The sequence below is a fragment of the Pelodiscus sinensis genome, chromosome 11, assembly GCF_049634645.1.
Source record: "Pelodiscus sinensis isolate JC-2024 chromosome 11, ASM4963464v1, whole genome shotgun sequence".
Taxonomy (NCBI): domain Eukaryota; kingdom Metazoa; phylum Chordata; order Testudines; family Trionychidae; genus Pelodiscus; species Pelodiscus sinensis.
In genome coordinates this window covers 44043864-44065868 of record NC_134721.1, presented here as the reverse complement: position 1 = coordinate 44065868, position 22005 = coordinate 44043864, and the positions used below count along the sequence as shown (strand labels likewise).

The 22005-nt window shown below is 60.9% G+C and overlaps 2 protein-coding genes across 8 annotated transcripts in view; one reads left to right on the top strand and one right to left on the bottom strand.

Annotated features, from left to right (window-relative positions):
- DNAH1 (dynein axonemal heavy chain 1) overlaps positions 1-2795 on the top strand; it is a 140351-nt gene extending 137556 nt beyond the window's left edge. For 2 of the 4 annotated variants that reach the window (XM_075939493.1, XM_075939492.1), the window contains exons 76-79: positions 263-431; positions 1126-1332; positions 1779-2013; positions 2593-2795. In XM_075939493.1, the coding sequence (XP_075795608.1) occupies positions 263-431; positions 1126-1332; positions 1779-2013; positions 2593-2714 (733 nt within the window). In that variant the 3' untranslated portion in view covers positions 2715-2795. The remainder of the gene's footprint in view (positions 1-262; positions 432-1125; positions 1333-1778; positions 2014-2592) is intronic. The other 2 variants (XM_075939495.1, XM_075939494.1) reach the window with 2 other exon arrangements.
- Positions 2581-21220, bottom strand: BAP1 (BRCA1 associated deubiquitinase 1). 4 transcript variants are annotated; one of them, XM_075939497.1, is made up of 17 exons: positions 21093-21220; positions 18981-19010; positions 18823-18877; positions 17582-17714; positions 16513-16662; positions 15720-15781; positions 15493-15635; positions 14125-14203; positions 10073-10196; positions 9604-9751; positions 9039-9223; positions 8339-8463; positions 5153-5625; positions 4913-5073; positions 4386-4478; positions 3806-3878; positions 2581-3650 (listed from the first exon to the last, which is right to left on the bottom strand). In XM_075939497.1, the coding sequence occupies exons 1-17, from the start codon at positions 21127-21129 to the stop codon at positions 3517-3519; spliced, it is 2205 nt and encodes a 734-aa protein (XP_075795612.1). In that variant the 5' UTR covers positions 21130-21220; the 3' UTR covers positions 2581-3516. The 4 variants fall into 4 exon arrangements, with proteins under 4 accessions (XP_075795612.1, XP_075795613.1, XP_075795614.1 ...); XM_075939498.1 differs by having other exon boundaries at positions 16543-16662; XM_075939499.1 differs by lacking the exon at positions 21093-21220 and adding an exon at positions 20194-20285.
- Between the last annotated feature and the right edge of the window lie 785 nt (positions 21221-22005).

Below are 22005 nucleotides of genomic sequence, written 5' to 3'. Positions count from 1 at the left end.
AGGCGCGTCAGGGCCGTTCACCCGGCAGGTCCCAGGGCGTGGGCGGGCAGGTCCGTGGGTGGGCGAGACTCACTGCAGGGTCCTGCGCCGGCTCATGCTGCCAGCCTGCCCAGAGAGACATTTCCAGCCTCTTTGAAAGGGGCTGGGCCGCAGGTGGGCGACGGGCGGGCAGAGGGGCCTGTGTTTGCCCAGGGCGGGTCACGCGGGACGCCCTTGGCCAGTGTTCGCACACCAGGCCCTTGGGCGGCTGTTCCCTGCCCAGCCCCTCTTGCCCTTTGCTGCTCAGATACAACCGGCTGCTGCAAGTCATTGCCCAGACGCTGCAGGATTTGCTGAAAGCGCTCAAGGGCCTGGTGGTGATGTCGTCCCAGCTGGAGCTCATGGCCAACAGCCTGTTCAACAACATTGTTCCCGAGCTCTGGAACGCCAAGGTGCGCGGCCGCCTGCCCGCCGGGGGCGTCACGGGGCCGGGCCGGGCCCCAACGCCGCCCGCGCGGGCCTGCCTGGGGGACGCGGCTCAGGACTTGACAGCAGGGCCCGGGGCAAGGACACTAGACCGTCCCCATTGGGCAGGTTGATTGGTACAGGCTGAAAGGCAGCAGCAGAACAGCTCCTCACCAGTGGCCTGTGACCCCCCCAGGCCCCGCCCCCTTTGCAAGCCAGGCAGCCCCCTTGGGCCGGCTTAGACGATGGCGGCTGATCCCCTGTAACCACTCTGCTCTGCCCACAAAGCAGCCAGCTCCCCAGCCCACCAGGAACCCGGCCTCTGCAGCACCTGGAATGGCAGCCCAGCGCCAGTGACTTGCCTAGCATGGGGCTTCAAGGCAGCACACGTCAGGCCCATGTGTGTCCCCCCTTGGTGAATTCCTCCCTAAGGCCTTTGTCCCGCTCCCTCCGGTGTCCCCATGCCCACCACCTTGTCATCTCCCCCAGGGCAGCCCTCCCTGAAGTCCATGTCCCCCCCCACCCAGGCCCTTGTCTGTCCGTTCCCCCAATCAAGCCCCCCCAACCTACCCATCCCCAACACCCTAATGTCCCCCTGGGGCACCCCTCTCTAGCATCCTTATGTGCCCCCACCCCAAGCATACCCCTCCCTGACGCCCGTGTGTCGTTCCCCCCCCCCAGGCGTACCCCTCCCTGAAGCCCTTGGCCTCCTGGGTGAACGACCTGCTGCAGCGCATCGACTTCCTGCAGCGCTGGATCAGCAAGGGCATCCCCCCCGTGTTCTGGATCAGCGGCTTCTTCTTCCCCCAGGCCTTCCTGACGGGCACGCTGCAGAACTTCGCCCGCAAGTCCGTCATCTCTATTGACACCATCACCTTCGACTTCAAGGTCAGTGACCCCGGCCTTCGCCCCCCCCCCCCCCCAACCCGGCACCCACCCCCTGCCTGCCCAGCAGCAACCACTGCACGCAAGTGACTGAGGCTGCTGGAGGACGGAGTCTTGTCCCTCCCCCTGCCTTGGTGGAGACGCCCCTGGGCCCAAACCCACCTCCAAAACGTCTGCGCCAGGCCCCACAGCCTCTGTCTGCTGCCAGCAGGGTCCCCGGGTGGCATTTACACCCCCATCCCCACAGGTCCTGGGCTAAGAGCTGCTGCCTGCCCCAGCTTCCAGGCACTGCGGCCACCACCCCGCACCGGGCTCCCGCTGGGCAGTCAGCGCAGCACCTCATAGCGTTTCCAGCACCTGGCCAGCAGGCCCGGGCACTCAGGCAGGGGGTGGGCGCGGTGCTGCTCAGCAGGGAGCCACTGGAGCCATTCTATCCCTCGGGCCGGCAGGTGATGAGGGAGGCGGTGAGCGAGCTGACCCAGCGGCCGGCCCAGGGCTGCTACATCCACGGCTTGTTTGTGGAAGGGGCGCGCTGGGACCCCGTGGCCTTCCAGCTGGCGGAGTCGCGCCCCAAGGAGCTCTACACGGAGATGGCGGTGCTCTGGCTCTTGCCCGTTCCCAACCGCAAGGCTCCGGCCTCAGGCTTCTACCTCTGCCCCATCTACAAGACCCTCACGCGAGCAGGTAGGGGGCAGAGGGGGGAGGAGGGGCCTGCCCTCGCAGACCCTGCCCTGCCCACTCCACAGTGCAGCTTGGCTGGGAGCACCAGCCCCGGTTGCGGCGGGGCCCAGGCTCTGGTGCACGGAGCAAGCTGCCAGGGTGCCTGGCTGCAGAGCAAGGGCCGCGCGGCTGTAGGTACCACGTGCCAGGAGATGCAGGGCAGGCCTGTAGCCTGTGGCCACAAGAACAAGCGGGAGGATTTTCTTAGCCAGCCCCGTGCACATGGTGCCTTTGCTGGGGCATTGGGGGCTGGGTTAAGCTGCTTTCCTCTGGGCCCGTCTCCCTGCGGGGAGGCTCACAGACCCAGCGAGTGCTAGATCAGACCCCTGCTCCGCGAGCCAGGGCCCAGCGCTGCTGCAGGACGGTTCTAGGGCCGGATGCGAGGCCCGGCGGGGGCAGGGCAGCACAAGGCCAGGCCGCACCTACAGTAGCTTCAGCGCCAGAGCAGCCACCACAAGTCAGAGCAGCGGCCGCAGGGGAGGGTTGGAAAGCGACCAGCCCCAGGGTCGCACTCCCCTACATCTTTGCCCCTTTCCCTGGCAGGGACCCTGTCCACAACTGGCCATTCCACCAACTACGTGATCGCCGTGGAGATCCCCAGCAGCAAGGCCCAGCGCCACTGGATCAAGCGGGGCGTGGCCCTGATCTGTGCTCTGGACTTCTAGGCCACCAGGGTGGGGGGTGCCGACTGGCTGGTGGTAACCCCGCTCTGGCTGCCCCCTGTAAATAAACAGCTGTTTTCCCAACCTTGGCCTGCTCCCTTCTCTTCCCACTCCGCACCCCAGCTAAGGCACTGGAAGATAGTTTCTAGGCACAGCAGCCTCCGTCCTCTGGACCGTTAACCAGCCCTGGGCGGGGACAGCTTTATTCTTTCCTAGAGGGCTGCTAGTTACAGCCCGGCCCGGCCCATGCAGCAGGAGCCCAGCCCTGGTTTCAGCACACGGGCACGCTCGGGGCAAACAGGCGGGCTGGTAAATCCAGTTGTGCCCGGAGGCCAAGCAGCTTCCACATGCAGCTGCCCCCGGAACGCCAGGGCGAGGGGCGGCATTGAACCTTGTGTGTTCCCTTCCGGCCGCGCCGGCAAGCCCCCGCCGGGCTTGGAGAAAACCCGCCTTCTGCAGTCACTGCCGGGGGGGACGTCCAGCCTGTCCCCGGAACCCTGCCCCCACATGGACACTCGCACCCGAGAGCCACGGGGCCGGGGGACAGCAGCAACGTGGGTCAGGCGCTGGGCAGCTCGAGCCTCAGCACAGGCCCGCCACAGCGCGGACAGGAGCCTGCCTCTTCCCTGCTAGCAGGCGAGCCCATCGCTGCCCCCCAGCCTCCACCAGGCCCAGGGTGCCAACCCGATCCCATCTCTCACGGGGTGGGCGCCGGCTCTATTCCAGCAAGGGGCGAGCCAGCCCCGGCGTTCCCGTTGGGTCCGTCTCCCTGGGCCGAGCGCTGGCATCTCTGCTCCCCTCCCGGCTACTGGCGCTTGGCTTTGTAGGGCCGGGAGCGTTTCCGGCGGTCCGGCTTCCTCTGCTTGTGCAGACGCCCGATGCTGACGCCTTGCCGCCTGCGCACCGAGATGTTCTGCTCCACAAGGCTGGCCAGCATGCCTGCAGGGCAGACGCCAGGGACTGGCTCAGAACAAGCCCCTGCTCCGCTCAGCCACCTCCCGGGGACACCCGCCCCCCCTCGGCCCCGCCCATTGTAGGGTTCCCCAGCTGGCAGAAGCCCGCACACGGGTGCCCAGGGAAGCGGCCAGCCTCACCTTCCTGAGCCAGCATGGAGATGAAGGTGCAGATGAACTCGTCGTAGTTGTGGGTTCTTCTCTGGTCGTCGATCTGAGAGGCAAAGGAAGGGAAACGCCAGGTGAACGCTGCCTCCTGGGCAGGCCCAGGGAGCCCCACACCTGACCCAGCCCTGCAGACCACAGCCAGGGTCAGCCCCCCAACCCCAGCTTCTGGCCACTGCCTGGACTGACGGGCTCGGACAGGGAGGGGGCCTGTAAAAAGGGGGGCAAGGGGCCGGCTCCAAGGGCAGCGGGTACCGAGGAGGGGCGGGCAGGAAGTTCCGCTCCACAGCGCTTCCCGGGAAACCCCTGCCCTCGGGAGCACGGCCGAGGGCAGAACCGGCCGAGCGGGGCTGGAGGAATTCTGCTAGGCAGCCGGGCGAGCCCAGCGCTTCTCCTGTGGGCGTCAGCCTCCCCAGGGTGGGGCTGCTGGCTGACAGGCCCCCTTCCCCGCTGGAAGGAGAGGGCAGGCTGAGACCACCCTCCCCAAGGAGTCTCCCCCGCCGCTCCGAAGCGGCTTTCCTCCCAGCGGCTCCAGCGAAGCCCCCAGCCAGCGCACCTTGAACTTCTTCCTCTTTTCCACCTCCTCCTTCAGGCAGGCCTCGTAGTTCACAATCTCGGCTTCCACGCACTTCAGCAGCGCCAGCAGCTCCTGGCAGAGCCGAGCAGAGCGTGAGCCCCCTGCCCAGTGCGGCGCGGGGCCTGGGACGGGGGAAGGGAAGGCCCCGCCGGACAGCTGCACAGGGCCGGTCTGTGGGACGGCTCCCGAGTCGGGGAGGGCCCAGAGCCAGGGCGCCAGCATGCGGCTCTTGCGGGGACGTCCCACGCGGCAGGGCCCGGTGAGCGCGAGCACAGGACAAACGGCCCTGGCCCCAGTGCACACAGCTCCCCCCCAGCCACAGAACAAGCCAGTGTCCTGCGCCAGGGACGCGCCCCCGAGGCCAGCTGTGAAGCCCAGCCCGCAGACAGGGCAGGCTACCGGCGGGAGCGTGCCAGGCGCTGGCTCTAGCACCCAGCATTAGCCCCGCCGCCCGCCCACAGAAAGCAGCTCTGGCCGGCCCCGCCCCGTGGACGTGGGGCACTCACCTTGGGCGAATACTTCTCCCCACAAGGGTGGTCACTGGGCCGGCAGAGCGCCACCTTCTCTCTGCTGTCGCCTGGCTCGCTCGCCTCCTTCTCGTCCGCCCTCACAGCAGCCGGGGCCTCCTCGCTCTGCCTGCCGGCGGGAGGGGAGCTTTTCCCCCCATCTGGGCAGGCCGGGAGAGTCAGCACAGAGCCACCGCACCTCACCCCACCCCTGCCAGGGGCTCCCCCTCCCCGGCCTACCTGTGGCGCTGAGCGGGCCGCACACACCCTCCTCGGAGAGGTGCAGCAGGCCAGTGCTGACGAGGGGCCCCAGGTCCCTCACGGCCCGGTTGTAGCGCATGCAGTCCACACGCAGCAGGCTCTCCTCCTCCCCGAAGAGCACCTTGGAGAGGTGGCAGGCGACGGGGCTGGAGGGCCGGGTGGGGTTGGCCGAGCGGATGGGGGAGCGCAGCGGGGAGTTGAAGGCGCTGCCGATCTCGGAGGCCGTGTCCGTGCTCTCATTGCTGGGCGTGGGTGAGGGCTGTGAGTGGGCCGCCACGGCCACGGCGGCGCCCCCACCCCCCGTCTTGATGGAGAGGGGGATGGAGAGGTCCTTCTGGGACTCGGTGAGCTTCTCCGCCAGGACGTTGATGGTGTTGGGCTGAAGCACGGAGAGCTGGCTGTCGGCAGCCCCAGCCCCCAGCCCCGGCTTCCCCTGCCCCTTCCGCTTGTACCTGCCCGGGGGACAGACTGCATTGAGCCCGGCCGGCAAGGAGCGGCAGGCGGCACCGGGCCCGGACAGACCGCGTTAAGCCCGGCCGGCAAGGAGCAGCAGGCGGCACCGGGCCCGGACAGACCGCGTTGAGCCCGGCCGGCAAGGAGCAGCAGGCGGCACCGGGCCCGGACAGACCGCGTTGAGCCCGGCCGGCAAGGAGCAGCAGGCGGCACCGGGCCCGGACAGACCGCGTTGAGCCCGGCCGGCAAGGAGCAGCAGGCGGCACCGGGCCCGGACAGACCGCGTTGAGCCCGGCCGGCAAGGAGCGGCAGGCGGCACCGGGCCCGGACAGACCACGTTGAGCCCGGCCGGCAAGGAGCGGCAGGCGGCACCGGGCCCGGACAGACCACGTTGAGCCCGGCCGGCAAGGAGCGGCAGGCGGCACCGGGCCCGGACAGACCACGTTGAGCCCGGCCGGCAAGGAGCGGCAGGCGGCACCGGGCCCGGACAGACCACGTTGAGCCCGGCCGGCAAGGAGCGGCAGGAGGCACCGGGCCCGGACAGACCGCGTTGAGCCCGGCCGGCAAGGAGCGGCAGGAGGCACCGGGCCCGGACAGACCGCGTTGAGCCCGGCCGGCAAGGAGCGGCAGGAGGCACCGCCCCAGCGAATTCACCCAGGCAGGGCGGAGGGAGCCGCTTCGCGCACGCAACGGGACAGGCCGTTAGCTGCTCGGCATGGCCGTGCGCAGCACCCAGCGCATGGAAATAGCGACCGCGGCAGAGGGGCAGCGGGGGGGACACCGGGCAGTTCGGCTGGCGTAGCTTCGTGAGAGCCACGCGCCAAGTGACACCCAGCGGAGCCAGTGCTTGTCCAGCAGACCGCCCCCGCCTCCCCCCTCCCGCTGGTCTAGGCACCGACGAGACCAGAGTTTTCCCTTCACTGTCCAGGAAGGCGGCACTACGACCCAGCCCTCTAGCAGCGTCCACGGGGCGGAGCTCGCAAGCCCTTTCCACCAGCGAATGCTACTTCTGCCCCGCGGCTCGAAGGAGTTCGGAGCCCCCCAACCTCCGGGACGGAGCCTCCCGGTGCCTGCCAGAACCACCGGGGATTTCGCAGGCGGGGGAAGCAAAGATTTCGAAGCCGCCCTCTAAGCCGGGGCACTTGCCTTATCGCCAAGTTCTCGGGGGCCTTTCTGGCAGCCCTGGGGCTCCCACCCCGACGGGCAGGCCCCTGGGCCGAGGCCCGGCACGGGGCGGGTGAGCAGGGCTGGAAGCTGTGAAGCTTCTTTCGCCAGCCCCCTGGCCACCAGGGCTGCCTCTTGCTCCCAGCCAGCACACGTGGCCCCGCTCGGCTGGAGCCGTGGGTCATAAGATAAGAACATAAGAACGGCCGTCCTGGGTCAGACCAAAGGTCCATCTAGCCCAGTATCCTGTCTGCCAACAGTGGCCAGCACCAAGAGCCCCGGAGGGGGTGGACCAAAGACAATGATCAAGCAATTTGTCTCCTGCCATCCCTCTCAAGCCTCTGACAAACAGAGGCCAGGGACACCATTTTATCCCCTGGCTAATAGCCTTTTATGGACCTAACCTCCATGAAATTATCTAGCTTCTCTTTAAACTCTGTTATACTCCTAGCCTTCACAGCCTCCTCTGGCAAGGAGTTCCACAGGTTGACTACACGATGTGTGAAGAAGAACTTTCTTTTATTAGTTTTAAACCTGCTCCCCAGTAATTTCATTTGGTGACCTCTAGTTCTTCTACTATGGGAACTAATAAATAACTTTTCTTTATGCACCCTCTCCACACCACTCATGATTTTATAGACCTCTATCATATCCCCCCTCAGTCTCCTCTTTTCTAAACTGAAAAGTCCCAGTCGCTTTAACCTCTCCTCATATGGGACCCGTTCCAAACCCCTAATCATTTTAGTTGCCCTTTTCTGAACCCTTTCCAAGGCCAAAATATCTTTTTTGAGGTGAGGAGACCACATCTGTACACAGTATTCAAGATGTGGGCGTACCATAGTTTTATACAAGGGCAGTAAGATATTCTGGGTCTTATTTTCTATCCCTTTCCTAATAATTCCTAGCATCCTATTTGCCTTTTTGACCACCGCTGCACACTGTGTGGAAGTTTTCAGAGAACTGTCCACGATAACTCCAAGATCTCTTTCCTGATTTGTCATAGCCAAATTAGCCCCCATCATACTGTACGTATAGTTGGGGTTATTTTTCCCGATGTGCATTACTTTACACTTATCCACATTAAATTTCATTTGCCAGTTTGTTGCCCAATCACTCAGTTTGGTGAGAACTTTTTGGAGTCCCTCACAGTCTGCTTCTGTCTTGACTATCCTAAACAGCTTGGTATCATCTGCAAACTTTACCACCTCACTGCTTACCCCTTTCTCCAGATCATTTATGAATAAGTTGAAAAGGATTGGTCCCAGGACTGACCCTTGGGGTACACCCTCTCCAATCTGAAAATTTACCATTTATTCCTACCCTTTGTTTCCTGTCTTTTAACCAGTTCTCAATCCAAGATAGGACCTTCCCTCTCATCCCATATGGTCCCAAGCTGCTGAAACGGTTCCCTCGATGCCTCCTGCCTCACTCAGAGCTGGCAGGCCGGGGAGGAAGGGGGGATTCGCCCCCTGCTGGGTGAGCGCCATGCGGCAGCGAAAGCCGGGCCGCACGTTCCCGGCAACCTGGGCTCTTGGCTGCATCCCTTACCTGATGGCCGCGGCAGCGCTACAAACTTCCTCCTCCTCGTCGTCGTAGTCGTCCTCGTCATCGGAGTAGTGCTGGTGAACGGGAACCCGGCTCCGGCCCACCCCTGCGGCCAGGTCCTCCTCCTCCTGCAACACACACCCGCTTACTACTGCTGGGGCCGCACGCAGCCAGCCCTCCTTGGACACTTCAGCACTGGCCTCAGGCCGGCAGGGCTGCAACCTGGGGGCCCCTTTCTGGGGCAGGGAGTCAACCCGGCGCTCTCCATAGAGGGCACCACCCCTGCATGCAGCCCAGACTTGCCCTGGGCACCACCAGGTGCAGCCGAACATGAATCCACTGAGGCTTGGGACCAAAGACCCGTGCTGCGGCTTTCATTTGCCCACAGCACCCGGGGGAAACCAACGTGCCCCGAGCACGGTCCCACTGGCCACGTAAGCCAGCACCCAGCCACGCGGCCGCCGGGGCCACAAGCGAGACTTAACAGCTCCGTGGGAGCTGAGCACCCCCTCCATTAGCATGGGCTCCTCTCGGTGTGTACAGCCTGCTCTGCTGCTGGTACGGGCCAATGGCCCTAGGACCCCTCGGCTGGAGCCAGAGGGGAGAAAGGGTTCCCAAGTGCTATTCCCCCGGACGGAGAGCCCGGGTCACTGCCCCGCCCTGGCCTGCCGCCCCGGCGGGGAGCCGGCCCAGCCTCGCGTACCTGCATGGGCGACTTGGCGTAGTTGTGGTTATCCAGAAAGGCCGGGAGTCGCTGCACGATGGGGTTGGGATTTGCGGGAGCCCCGTTGAGGCAGCTCCCAGGGGCCTTGGCTCCCACCTTGGACCTGTGGGGCAGGCTCTGCGCAGAGGCGGGGTGGCCCTGGCCCGTCGAGTCCTCAGCGCCGTCTGTAACGCACGCCCTGCGTCAGAGAGCAGCTTCCCCCGGGGACGCCAGCGCCTTGGATTCGAGATGCTCCTCGATCACCTGGCTCCCGCCCCCGGTGGCAGCTCTCCTGCCTCTCCAGAGCCCCCCGCCCTTCGCCAGCCAGTACGCAGCTGACAGCAAGAGTGCACCCGGCACAAGCGCCACCCTCCTCAAACTCTGCAGCCCAGCCCATGGCAGGGCCTGGCCAGCACACGCTGACTGCGGGCCTGGGCCCAGGGCCGAGGGAAGCCACCACCCGAGGCCCTGGGACAGCCCAGGGAGCTGCACGCTGGAGGTCAAGGCAACTCTGCTCCATCCCGCACAAGGGCCCCGGGTGCTTTGCACAGAGCGAATCCCGTACCGGGGTGCGAGCTCTCCGGGGTCGGCTGGGCTCTGCTCGTCTCCGGTGCTGCACAGGCCTTGCTGCCGGCTGGCTTGGACTCCTCGGCCGCCTGAGACTCCTGGGACTTCTGGGTCTGGATCAGCTCCGGCTGAGTTACCCGGATGAGCTGGAAAGCAAGAGAGGATCAGGCCCCGCCTGCCAAGACGGGTGCTGCGCGGCGTCGGGGCGGGGAGGAGGGGAACCCATACGGCTGAGCCAATCCCCCAGCGCCCAGGAAAAGCAGCGGCCACTTCTGCCGGGAGAGAAGGGACCGGCCACTGGGCTGAATGGCCCTGGGTCAGAGACCCACCTGGGAGACGTGGGGCAGGGACAGCAGGCACGTGGGACAACTCCAGGAAGGAGGCAGAGCGCACGGACCCAGCCGGGGTCCCAGCCCGCACACCCTGGGACAGGGACAGCGGCGCCAAGCTGCCCACAGGTCCCCTACCTGCTGCAGGGCCTCCAGCACAGTCTGCCTGTTCATCTTCAGGACGTGCAGCCTCGCTTCGTACTTCATCCTCCGGTCGGGCACCACCGCCATCAGGTTGAAGCGGATGTCGTGGTACGGCTCCCTGCAGCAATGCCCCGGCACGTTAGCCCGGCGCACCCCCGGCGCGTGACGCGAGGTACAGGCCGCCAGCAGCGGGCGCCTGCCGGTTCACACGGCGTTCCGCGGAGGACAGACCGACTTCGAGTCACCTTGTCTGGGCTTCGCAACGCGGCCCCTGGCGCCCTGCCCCAGCCGGTACCTCCTCGCTGCCAGGCAGGGGCAGGAACCCGGGGCAATCTAAACTCGCCTGGTACGGAGGGGAAAACCCACCCAGCTGTGGCCACCGCCGCTCGCGTCTCCGAAGCCGTGGCTGGCAAGGAAGGGTCGTTCCTACGCCGCAGAGGCATCGGCTCCCAGCCTGCCTGCGCTGTGGATTTCTAGTCTGCCTCTCGACGGGGCACTCCCCTCACCGCACTCCTGCGAGTCCCCTTCCTGCCCGCCGGGGCTGCTGGGAGGCATCAGACCCCCAGCCTGGGTAGGCAGCCGCAAAGTGCTAACGATTCGTCCAAGCGGCAGCACGCCGGGAAGAGGGAACCGCGCTCACGCTGCGTGCTGGCAGGGCTGGGGTTCCTGGGGACCACCTCCTAAGTCACGGAAGAGCACGCCTTCCGCAGCCCAGGGCTCCGGCGGGAGATGGGTGGGCTGGGAAAGGGCAGCTCCCGTTCAGCCTTGCCACAGCCGCTTTGGGAGCAGAGCGGTTTCCTGTTCCCAGGGGGATGTCCGAAGGTCCCCCCCTTCCCAAGCCGCATCTGACACCACAACACCGCTGGCTGGCCTCCAGCCGGCAGGGCCCACGAGCCCGCCAGGCCCTTCCCCCAGGCGGAAACCCAGCAGCTGCCACACCACACCCTGAGCCATCGAGTGGGAGAGCTACCCGGCCGCTTGGCCTCTGCGATCAGCTGGGCCCCTCTGCAGGCCCCCGTCAGCAACACCAGGCAAGCAAGACACCGAGACCCCATCCAGAAACCTGCACGAGGGAAGACCCCCCCCCCCGTTCTCGCCCCTCTGGCAACGCCACGGCGCAGGGCGAGCTGGCGTCTGCCTCTCCGACACGCAGGCTCATAAGAACATAAGAACATAAGAACGGCCGTACTGGGTCAGACCAAAGGTCCATCTAGCCCAGTATCCTGTCTGCCAACAGTGGCCAGCACCAGGTGCCCCAGAGAGGGTGGACCGAAGAAAATGATCAAGCGATTTGTTTCCTGCCATCCCTCTCCAGCCTCTGACAAACAGAGGTCAAGGACACCATTTTATCCCCTGGCTAATAGCCTTTTATGGACCTAACCTCCATGAAATTATCTAGCTTCTCTTTAAACTCTGTTATAGTCCTAGCCTTCACAGCCTCCTCTGGCAAGGAGTTCCACAGGTTGACTACACGCTGTGTGAAGAATTTTCTTTTATTAGTTTTAAACCTGCTACCCATTAATTTCATTTGGTGTCCTCTAGTTCTTCTATTTAGGGAACTAATAAATAACTTTTCTTTATCGGCCCTCTCCACACCACTCATGATTTTATAGACCTCTATCATATCCCCCCTCAGTCTCCTCTTTTCTAAACTGAAAAGTCCCAGTCGCTTTAACCTCTCCTCATATGGGACCCGTTCCAAACCCCTAATCATTTTAGTTGCCCTTTTCTGAACCCTTTCCAAGGCCAAAATATCTTTTTTGAGGTGAGGAGAACACATCTGTACACAGTATTCCAGATGTGGGTGTACCATAGTTTTATACAGGGGCAGTAAGATATTCTGGGTCTTATTTTCTATCCCTTTCCTAATAATTCCTAGCATCCTATTTGCCTTTTTGACCGCCGCTGCACTCTGTGTGGAAGTTTTCAGAGAACTGTCCACGATAACTCCAAGATCCCTTTCCTGATTTGTCGTAGCCAAATTAGCCCCCATCATACTGTACGTATAGTTGGGGTTATTTTCCCCGATGTGCATTACTTTACACTTATCCACATTAAATTTCATTTGCCATTTTGTTGCCCAATCACTCAGTTTGGTGAGATCTTCTTGGAGTCCCTCACAGTCTGCTTCTGCCTTGACTATCCTAAACAGTTTTATATCATCTGCAAACTTTACTACCTCATTGCTTACCCCTTTCCCCAGATCATTTATGAATAAGTTGAAAAGGATTGGTCCCAGGACTGATCCTTGGGGTACACCACTAGTTACCCCTCTCCAATCTGAAAATTTACCATTTATTCCTACCCTTTGTTTCCTGTCTTTTAACCAGTTCTCAGTCCAAGAAAGGACCTTCCCTCTTATCCCATGGCCATGTAATTTACACAAGAGCCTTTGGTGAGGGACATTGTCAAAGGCTTTCTGAAAATCCACGTATATTATATCTACTGGATCCCCCTTGTCTGCATGTTTGTTAACCCCGTCAAAGAACTCTAATAGATTAGTAAGACAGGATTTCCCTTTACAGAAACCATGTTGACTTTTGTCCAATAAATTATGCTCTTCTACATGCTTCACAATTTTATTCTTTACTATTGTTTCAACTAATTTGCCTGGTACTGAAGTTAGACTTACCGGTCTGTAATTGCCAGGATCACCTTTACAGCCCTTTTTAAATATTGGTGTCACGTTGGCTACCTTCCAGTCATTAGGTATGGAAGCCGATTTAAGGGATAGGTTACAAACCACAGATAATAGCTCAGCAATTTCCCATTTGAGTTCTTTTAGAACCCTTGGATGAATGCCATCCGGTCCCGGAGATTTGTTAACATTAAGTTTTTCTATTTGTTCTAAAACCTCCTCTAATGACACTTTAATCTAGGACAGTTCCTCAGATTCATCACCCACAAAGGACGATGCAGATTCAGGAATCTCCCCAACGTCCTCAGCCGTGAAGACTGAAGCAAAGAAATCATTTAGTTTCTCCGCAATGGCTTTATCGTCCTTGATTGCTCCTTTTATAGCTCGATCATCTAGAAGACCCACAGGTTTTTTAGCAGGCTTCCTGCTTCTAATGTACTTAAAAAATATTTTGTTATTTCTTTTTGAGTTTTTGGCTAGCTGTTCCTCAAAATCTTTTTTTGCTTTTCTTATTACATTTTTACACTTGATTTGACAGTGTTTATGTTCCTTTCTATTTATCTCACTAGGATTGGACTTCCACTTCTTAAAAGATACCTTTTTGTCCCTCACTGCTTCTTTTACATGGCGGTTAAGCCACGGTGACTCTTTTTTAGGTCTCTTGCTATGTTTTTTAATTTTTGGTATACATTTAAGTTGGGCCTCTATTATGGTGTCTTTAAAAAGTTTCCATGCAGCTTTCAGGGATTTGGCTCTAGTCACTGTGCCTTTTAATTTCTGTTTAACTAACCTCCTCATTTTTGTGTAATTCCCCTTTTTGAAATTAAATGCCAGGGTGCTGGACTGCTGAGGTGTTCTTCCCACCACAGGAATGTTGAATGTTATTATATTATGGTCACTATTCCCAAGCGGTCCTGTAACCATTATATCCTGGACCTGATCCTGTGCTCCACTCAGGACTAAATCGAGAATTGCCTCTCCCCTTGTGGGTTCCTGCACCAGCTGCTCTACGAAGCAGTCATTTAAGGCATTGAGAAATTTTATCTCAGCTTCTCTTCCTGAGGTGACATGTATCCAGTCAATATGGGGGTAATTAAAATCCCCATTATTATAGAGTTCTTTATTTTGGTAGCCTCTCTAATCTCCCTCAGCATTTCAATGTCAGTATCGCTGTCCTGGTCAGGTGGTCGGTAATATATCCCTACTGCTAATGTCTTATTATTGGAGCATGGAATTACTATCCATAGCGATTCTATTGCTATCCATAACGCCTCTCGCCGCTCCGGCGCTTGCTGGCCCTTCCCCGCCACCGGGGGAAGCCAGGGCTCACGCGTGCCCCGAGCCACCGGACCGCAAAACCCCTGCAGTGGGGGGGGGGAAGCCACCCCCGCTTCTGCCAAGCACTTACCCTGCGGTGGCCAGGCCGATTCGCTCCATGATCACTCTCCTGGCTTTATCCGTCCACTCCTCATCCTCAGCCCACGGCCCTGGGAATGCAGAGAAAGCACATTAGTCGGGCAGGCCGAGATGCCCGTTCGCACCGGGCCAGCACAGCAGCTCGCCGCTTGGCTCCAGCAACTCACAGGGCGAGTGGCACCTTCTGAGCAATCCGTCCCATTAGCAAGTCCCGCCGGGACAGGGGACCCACTCCCATCTCTCTAAGCCTGGGCCAACGTCCCCAACTGGGGCCTATGGCTACACACCGCCCGTCACCTCCTGCTCCCAGCCAGGCTGGGATATGTGCTGGGAGCCAGAGAGGCAGGCAAGCCAGGTCCACACCGGAGATACTTCAAAGACACACAGCTCCAGCGACGTCAGCTGGACCTCGGTTCGAACTTCGGCACCGTCCCCACAGTGGGAGGTCGATGGCAGAAACACTCCAGTCAACATCCCTTACTCCTCACGAGGAGCAGCACCGGCCTCAAGGTGGCGCCCTCGGTGTTCAACTTAGCGGGTCTTTACTAGACCTGCTAAATCAAATGCCAAAGGCTCGCCCTCTGGAGCACTGATCCGCGGGTAAGTCCAGCCGTGGCCTTACAGCGTGTTTGCCATTTGCAGGGTGGATTGTCCACCGCTCCTTCTGTCAGGCGAGAGCCTCGCTTGCAGCCTGCTCTAGTGGAAGTGAGCAGAGGTCGTTCCGATTGCAGAGTCAAAAAGCCCAAAGCTTCGAAAGGACACAGATTTACACCCTCCCAACAGGCAGAGAAGCCCCGTTCTCCCTGCACCACGAACAGGAGTGGGATCTCAGTGCCCCTTCAGGCACTTCCCCTCCTCCCCGTACACCTCTGAGCGCTGCCCCGGAACGGCGAGCGACACGGAATCCGAGCTACCAATTCAGCCCCAGCGCCAGCCTCTCCTCGGACACCTGCAACAGCAGCGAGTGCCCCAGGACAGGGCTGGCACGAGAAGAAGGGCGGGGCGGGGCTCACCACAGGAGCTGCGCTGTTTAAGAACCCATGTGGGACACTGCTAAGGAGGCACTGGCAGCAGGTAAGAGACGAGGTGTTGGGCAGCCCGGACAGAGCGATAGCGGGGAGGTAGGTGTGTGGGGTCCTTCCTCGTGGGCCTCGCTGTATGCTGTGCTGCTGCCAGGGCCGCTCCTCCCTTGTCTCTGGAGGCAGCGGCTGCCGCGCTGCGCCCCGACGTTACGCCAGGGACGCTGATTTCAGCTGCAACCCGAACTCCCCGACGTGAGAAGAACTCCCCAGACCAGGACACTCTCCTACAGCGGGTGCCGGATGAGGAGGCACATCGGGGAGGCGCCAGGGCCCCTTACCGTGGTCGATGGGATAGACCTTCAGCCCGTCCAACTCGAAGAGCCGCCCCTTGATGGGAACGTAACTGACGAAGTGGAAAGCCTCCATGGTGCGCACGGCGCTGATTCCGTTCTGCTTCTCCGGCAGGTGCCGAGGCTCTGGCCTGCAAGGCAACGCCTCCGAGAGGTCAGGCCGGCAGCAGCCTCCCCTCCCCGGGGCGCAGCGCTGCGGGGGCGCCCACACTCACCTGGCATGGCTGTTATGGGCCTTGGCCAGCTCCGGAGCATTCCCAATGGCATAGCCTTTACTCTGCAGAAAGCAAAGGCAGAGCAGCAAGACCCCTGAGGCGGAGGGACGGGATGGCTGGAGTCCCCTAACGCAGCACCCCAGCCCTGCCCCTCATCCGCAGGTTCCTCCCACCGCACCAACGGGCTCCTCACCCCCTCGTCAACAGGCTCCTCGACCCCTCGTTACCAGGCTCCTTGCCAGCCCATGCCTCTGGACACGCCCCCCCGTTATCAGACTCCTCGCTAGCCCCTGCCTCTGGACACGCGCCCCCCCCCCCCCCCCACCGACGGGCTCCTCACCCCCCTCATCAACAGGTTCCTCACCCCCCTCATTATCGGGCTCCTCGCTAGCCCCTGCCCTGGACACCAATGGGCTCCTCGCTAACAGACTGATGCGGGGCTTTCCAAGAACGGATCGTACCCTGGAGAAGCAAACCCAAGGGAAGGGACGGGGCCGGTTCCCGAGGAGGGGGCGAGGACACGCCCGCGGGGAAGGAAGCATGTGAAGGGACAGGCCTGAGAGAAGCACTTGGAGGAGGCCAGAGGGAGCTTGGCTGAGGAGGTCTGGAGAATATTCCAGACCTCGGGGACAGCCCAGAGCGAGGCCCAAGCAAAGGAGACTACAAGTGATTCAGGAGACATGATTAGGAAGAACATAGGATGGGGGGGGGCACAAGGAACCATTCCCTTAAACACATCATGATTCCTCCCTCCCCCCCACAAGCAAGTGGCCGCCCTCGGCTGCTCCCCCACCTCCCCAGGCCAGCCCAGCCCACACCAGACCTCTGGGCTGAACCCCCTGGTGAAATCCTTCATGCGACTCAGCGTCGGCCCCAGGTCCACACTGCTGCAGTTCAGGAGGACGCTCAGCAAGGCGTGGGTGGCACAGGAGTTGGGAATCAGCTACAGGGCAAAGAGACCAAGTCAGACGATGGAACCGGGTCATTCCAGCAGCCCCATCTCCTGGATGTAACCCAGCGCCCGGCAGGGACCGATATTGAAACCCAGCACCACAGCTGCCTGGAACCCGAAACCCACCGACCCAACCCCCAGGGCCCTGGGGGTCAGCGTCTTCAGGTCGATCACACCGCACCCTTGGGAGCAGCAGGTCACGGCAAAGGCCAGGGCTGAGACTGGACAGCTGAGACTGGACCTCTGCCGTAACAACGCCCTCAGCTCTGCCACACTGGCCCGGAGCACACAAGGACAGACGCTAGGTATGCAGCCACGGAAAGCCTACAGAAAGTGTGGCACCGTGGCAGGCTGCAGCCCACACCGTTCGGGGGCCGGAGCAGTGCTCATTTAAACTCCCTTCTCCCGCAGGGCTGGGCCACATCCCCAGGCTGACCTGCAGCCGGGGACTGCACCAAACACAGCAGCACCTCTGGAGCCCGAATGCTGTGCTGAGTGGGCTCCGAAGAGCCGCTCTCGCCCAAGCAATTTCTCAGACCGTTCCTATCACGGGAGAAGGAGTGATCCAGGGAGCGTTCATTTCCCGTATCACCGCCGTCCAGTCTGCCAAACCTCCCAGGCCCCCCTGCCAAAGCCCTCAGGTATCGGCTGCCGTCTCAAATTCAATGTGCCCCAAACAGAAGAACAACAGAGCCAAACCACAGCGGGGCCAAGGCCTCCTGATCTAGGCTGAGCATGCAACCTCCCAGCACTGTGCTTTCTACCCGCCGGGGCAGCCACGGCATGCCTGGCGACCATTCCTGCCTGATTCTGACACAGTTTGGATTGCCACAGATTGTGTGGCTGCATGGAAGTGCCTTTGCCGCCCGCTCCCCAGCAGCATCCCGAGAGCCGCGCCTGGCTGCCCTACCTGATGAGCAAAGAACATATTATTGACAATGTCATCGTCGATCACCGACGTCTCGTCCACCAGGGTGGAGACCTTCCGGCGGGACCGGCGCTCCTCAATCCATTTGAAGAGGAAGATGAACCCGTACACGGGGCTGGCGGGGAAAGAAAAGCGAAGAGGCTGGAGCACTCAAACACCAGAGACTTTTTCAGTTTAAACCACACCGGGCGGGAAGAAAACAAAGGAGAGGCATTAAAGGCAGCAAGGGCCTGTCCTCGCCCCCACTGTCCTACGCTAGGTTGGCAGCGTAACATTTCTGAGCAGGGTCTGGCATTGGCTTTGTGGCAGCACCCTGCTGGCTCGCTCTTAGATATGGGACTGTTTCTAACTGTGATTTAGTGTCACTACCTTGCTGGTTGCTGTGCGTGGGCTGGCTGTGGGCCGTGGAGGACCCCTCCTGGCCTCTGTCTGTAAGCACTGCCCAGCGGGGGACACCTTGAGGTGTTGGGGGGAGGGAATCATGAAGGAGACAGACTACGGAGGGGGTCTGGGAGTCTAAAGGCCGAGGCACCCCATCTCACGGGGGCTGAGGCAGCCTGGCCCAGACTCTGGTGGACACATCACGTCTGTGCTGGGCTGTATCCTGGAGAAGCAATAACCCCTCTCTGTTCTACTGGCTGGCAGAGTCTGTTCTTGCTGCGACGGGGCTGCATGATCGGGGGAACCCCAACGCGCCGTCACACTAACCACCAAGAAAAATCACATCAGCCGCTGTTTGCAACCTGCCTGTGCCAGTGGAGAAGACGGAAAACATGAAACCCCTGCAATCCATCCCACGACCCTGCTGGATCTCTCTCTATACACACTGTTATTCTGGTACCAGCCTGGAGTCCCCATCCCGTGACTTAACTCATCCCTTCCGCTTCCTGACCAAGCAGGAAGATGGCCCACACAGCCTACCTCCCAAGCCAGGCCAAATACTTTTCAGAACTTCCCTGTCTATGACACACACCACAGTAGACATCTGATCAGCAACAGGCAGGCCCGTCCAAACTGCTCCCGGGGAGCTCCCAGACTCTCAGGGCACGTCTACCCACTAATGTCGGCACATACAGCAGTGTGTGTAGACCATGCAGGTGCAAACGAAAAGCTCCCTAGCACACGTTAGCGTCAAAGTGAACAGCACTACATCACTGTGCAGTGCACAGCAGGGTCTACAAAGCCAACCGACCGCAGCAAGTTTGCCCGGATTGGTAACTTACCCCTGGCATTTGCTTTGTAGATCGTAGATTTCCTCAACTTGCACCCCTTTAACTCCTACAAAAAAAAAAGAGAGCAGGAATCAGTGAGACAAGACCAGCTGACGGCGGCCAGCGTCCGTGTCTGAGACTAAACCCTGCAGAATGGCTCCTGTACTCACCAAAATCTTCTACCAACAGGGTGAAGAGACCTGGAGGGGAACAAGACAGAGATTACTTCTGGCTGAGCTCACGCTGCTACACACAAAGCATGCAGAGGATTTCTGCCCCTCTCTTCTGATTAGCGCAGTAGGACTCCCATGGCAAATTTGAAGGAAACCACAAGGCTATGTCTACGCTGGTGCGATCTTGCGCCAGAAATATGCAAATGAGGCTAAGCATGGAATATCGCTGAGCCTCATTTGCATACCTAATGAGCCGCCATTTTGCAGAAGAGGCTCTTGCTCCAGAAGGAGCATCTACACTGCCCCTTCTTGCGCAAGAAAAACCCTCTTGTGTAATGCCGTTCTTCCTGAAAATAATCAGCGTAGCGGCATTGAGCAAGAGGGTTTTTCTTGAGCAAGAAGGGGCAGCGTGGACAGCAGAAGTACAGCATGGAGCTCGGGCCAGCAGGGGGGCTCTGAGTCCCCCACTGGCCCCAGGCTCCATGCAGTGTTTTAATCTTTGAAATGCACAAGGGCCCCTGCTGGGAACACATACGCCGGGTGTGCTCTTGCTACACTTCAAAGCAGAAGCGCCCTTCTCGACTAATCAAATAGTCAATGGAAATTCCATTGGCTATTTGATTAGTTGATTCATCTAATTTTAACATCCCTAGCCTACATATCAAGGTACTGACCTACTACTGCCATCAAACTATCTAGGAAGGGATATGACTCCATCATACCTGGAGCCTCCCAAGCATTTAAAAAGAGACATTCTCTCTCTCTGCCCAATCAGGAGGAGGAGCAGTTTGATCCATTTTTAGGATATTTCATGTATTTACATTTGTGTGGAAGTAGGAGAACTTATTATGGGGAAGATACATCAAAGAAAGAAGTTTGTCAGTTAGATCTGAGAGCTGGGAGACTGGTCTTCATTCTTATCTTTCCCAGGAGTATCTTGCTGTTTCCCACACGTACAAGACGAGAGATTATATCCTGGAATGCAAGGACACAGAGATGGGGGGCTAGGGGAGACGGCTCCCAGTGTGAAGCTGTAGCTAGGGCAGCTAACGTACTGGGGGACCACCCAGTCGATGTGGGGGGGGGGGGGTGGCACCATTCATGGACTCCCGAAAGCACCGGCCTAAGCGCTGCTGTACCACGTAAGTGCCCAGGTAGGATTTTAACACAACACAGATAGATACAGAACAACCGGATGGGTCACTCTCACCAGAGCGGGACCCAAGAAACCAGGGCTCCAGCCTTGTGGAAAAGGCTTTTTCCTAACTGCCTCGTGAGGTCCTATCCCATTTCGGGGGAAATTGCTCATTCCACAACCTCTGCCTTACCCAGTTCCTCCCTTTACCGAGGCCCAAAAGGCCCCCATTTCCCCCACCCCACAGCCTGCAGCTCCCTCGACCCCCTATGCTACCCCCACAACGCCCCCCGTGCTCCCTCACAGTCTGCCCCTCCTCCACAGCCCCTATGCCCCTCCCCCAGTGCTCCCCCCAGCCTGCCCCTCCCCCCGTGCTCCCTCACAGCCTGCCCCCCTCCACAGCCCCTATGCCCCTCCCCCTGTGCTCCCCCCAGCCTGCCCCTCCCCCCCGTGCTCCCTCACAGTCTGCCCCTCCTCCACAGCCCCTATGCCCCTCCCCCCGTGCTCCCTCACAGTCTGCCCCTCCTCCACAGCCCCTATGCCCCTCCCCCAGTGCTCCCCCCAGCCTGCCCCTCCCCCCGTGCTCCCTCACAGCCTGCCCCCCTCCACAGCCCCTATGCCCCTCCCCCTGTGCTCCCCCCAGCCTGCCCCTCCCCCCGTGCTCCCTCACAGTCTGCCCCTCCTCCACAGCCCCTATGCCCCTCCCCCCGTGCTCCCTCACAGCCTGCCCCTCCTCCACAGCCCCTATGCCCCCCCAGCCTGCCCCTCCCCTCCCCCAACGCTCGCCCCAGCCTGCCCCTCCCCTCCCCCAACGCTCGCCCCAGCCTGCCCCTCCCCCCGTGCTCCCCCCAGCCTGCCCCTCCCCCCGTGCTCCCTCACAGTCTGCCCCTCCTCCACAGCCCCGAAGCCCCTCCCCAGCCTGCCCCGCCCCCAACGCTCCCCGCTCAGCCTGCCCCGTGCTCCCCCCCGCTCACCGGGGTCGCTCTCCAGCTCCAGCCAGCCCTTATTCATCTTCCCCCGGGCCGGGCCTCAACGCCATGTCCGGCCCCGCCCCCCTCCGCTGCCCGGACGTTCGGGCCCCACGAGCGCATCCGCCTCCGGCCCCGCCCACTGGCTCTGACGTCAACTCACCGCGACCCGCCGCGCAGGCGCCCAGAGGCGGGAAGGGGCGGGAGATAAGTCCCAGCGGGGGGCTGCCGCCCCGCTGACAGCGTGAAATAAGTCTCGGAGCCGCCGGGCGAGCCCCCCTGCCGGGTTCGGGGCGGGGCCGCGGCCAGCCCATGGGATTCGTGTCCCAAAGGGCCGGGGGGAGGAGAGACCTCTGATTTGAAGCCTTGCTCAGAGGCAACACTTTGCTAACCCCAGCAGCAAACCCTTTGCTAGCCATCCTCATGCTTCAGGGCACAAGCTGCTTGTCAGCTGGGGTCAGGAAGGAGACACACACACACACCCCTGCTGAGTCCGGCACTGTCACAGGCTTAGGGGGAATTTGCACCGCGTCCTGTAGCAGCCGGCACTCGCCACTCGTACGCCGTGCTCCAGTGTGGCACAGCCTGTGTTCTAACTTGCTTCCTAGGCTGTAGGAAACGTGCCCCTCACCCCCATCTCTTTGCAGTGTGCTGGCCCCAGGGCTCAGAAACCCCAGGTGACAGTGATCAATTAGTGGCGACAGTAATCAGTTGTCTATTACATCAGCACGCGGATGAGCTCTCCCCTGCCCTGCCCCGCAGCCCCTTGCTAATCCTCAGGGCCAGAGAGGGGAGAGCTGGGCTAGCTGGAGGAATCCTGCTTAGCAAGGTCACTGGCGGCAGCTGATGAGAAAGCCGCCACCCCACCTCCTCTCCAGGGATGGCCCAGCAAGCCACCATGTCCAGAGGCTACTGCTGC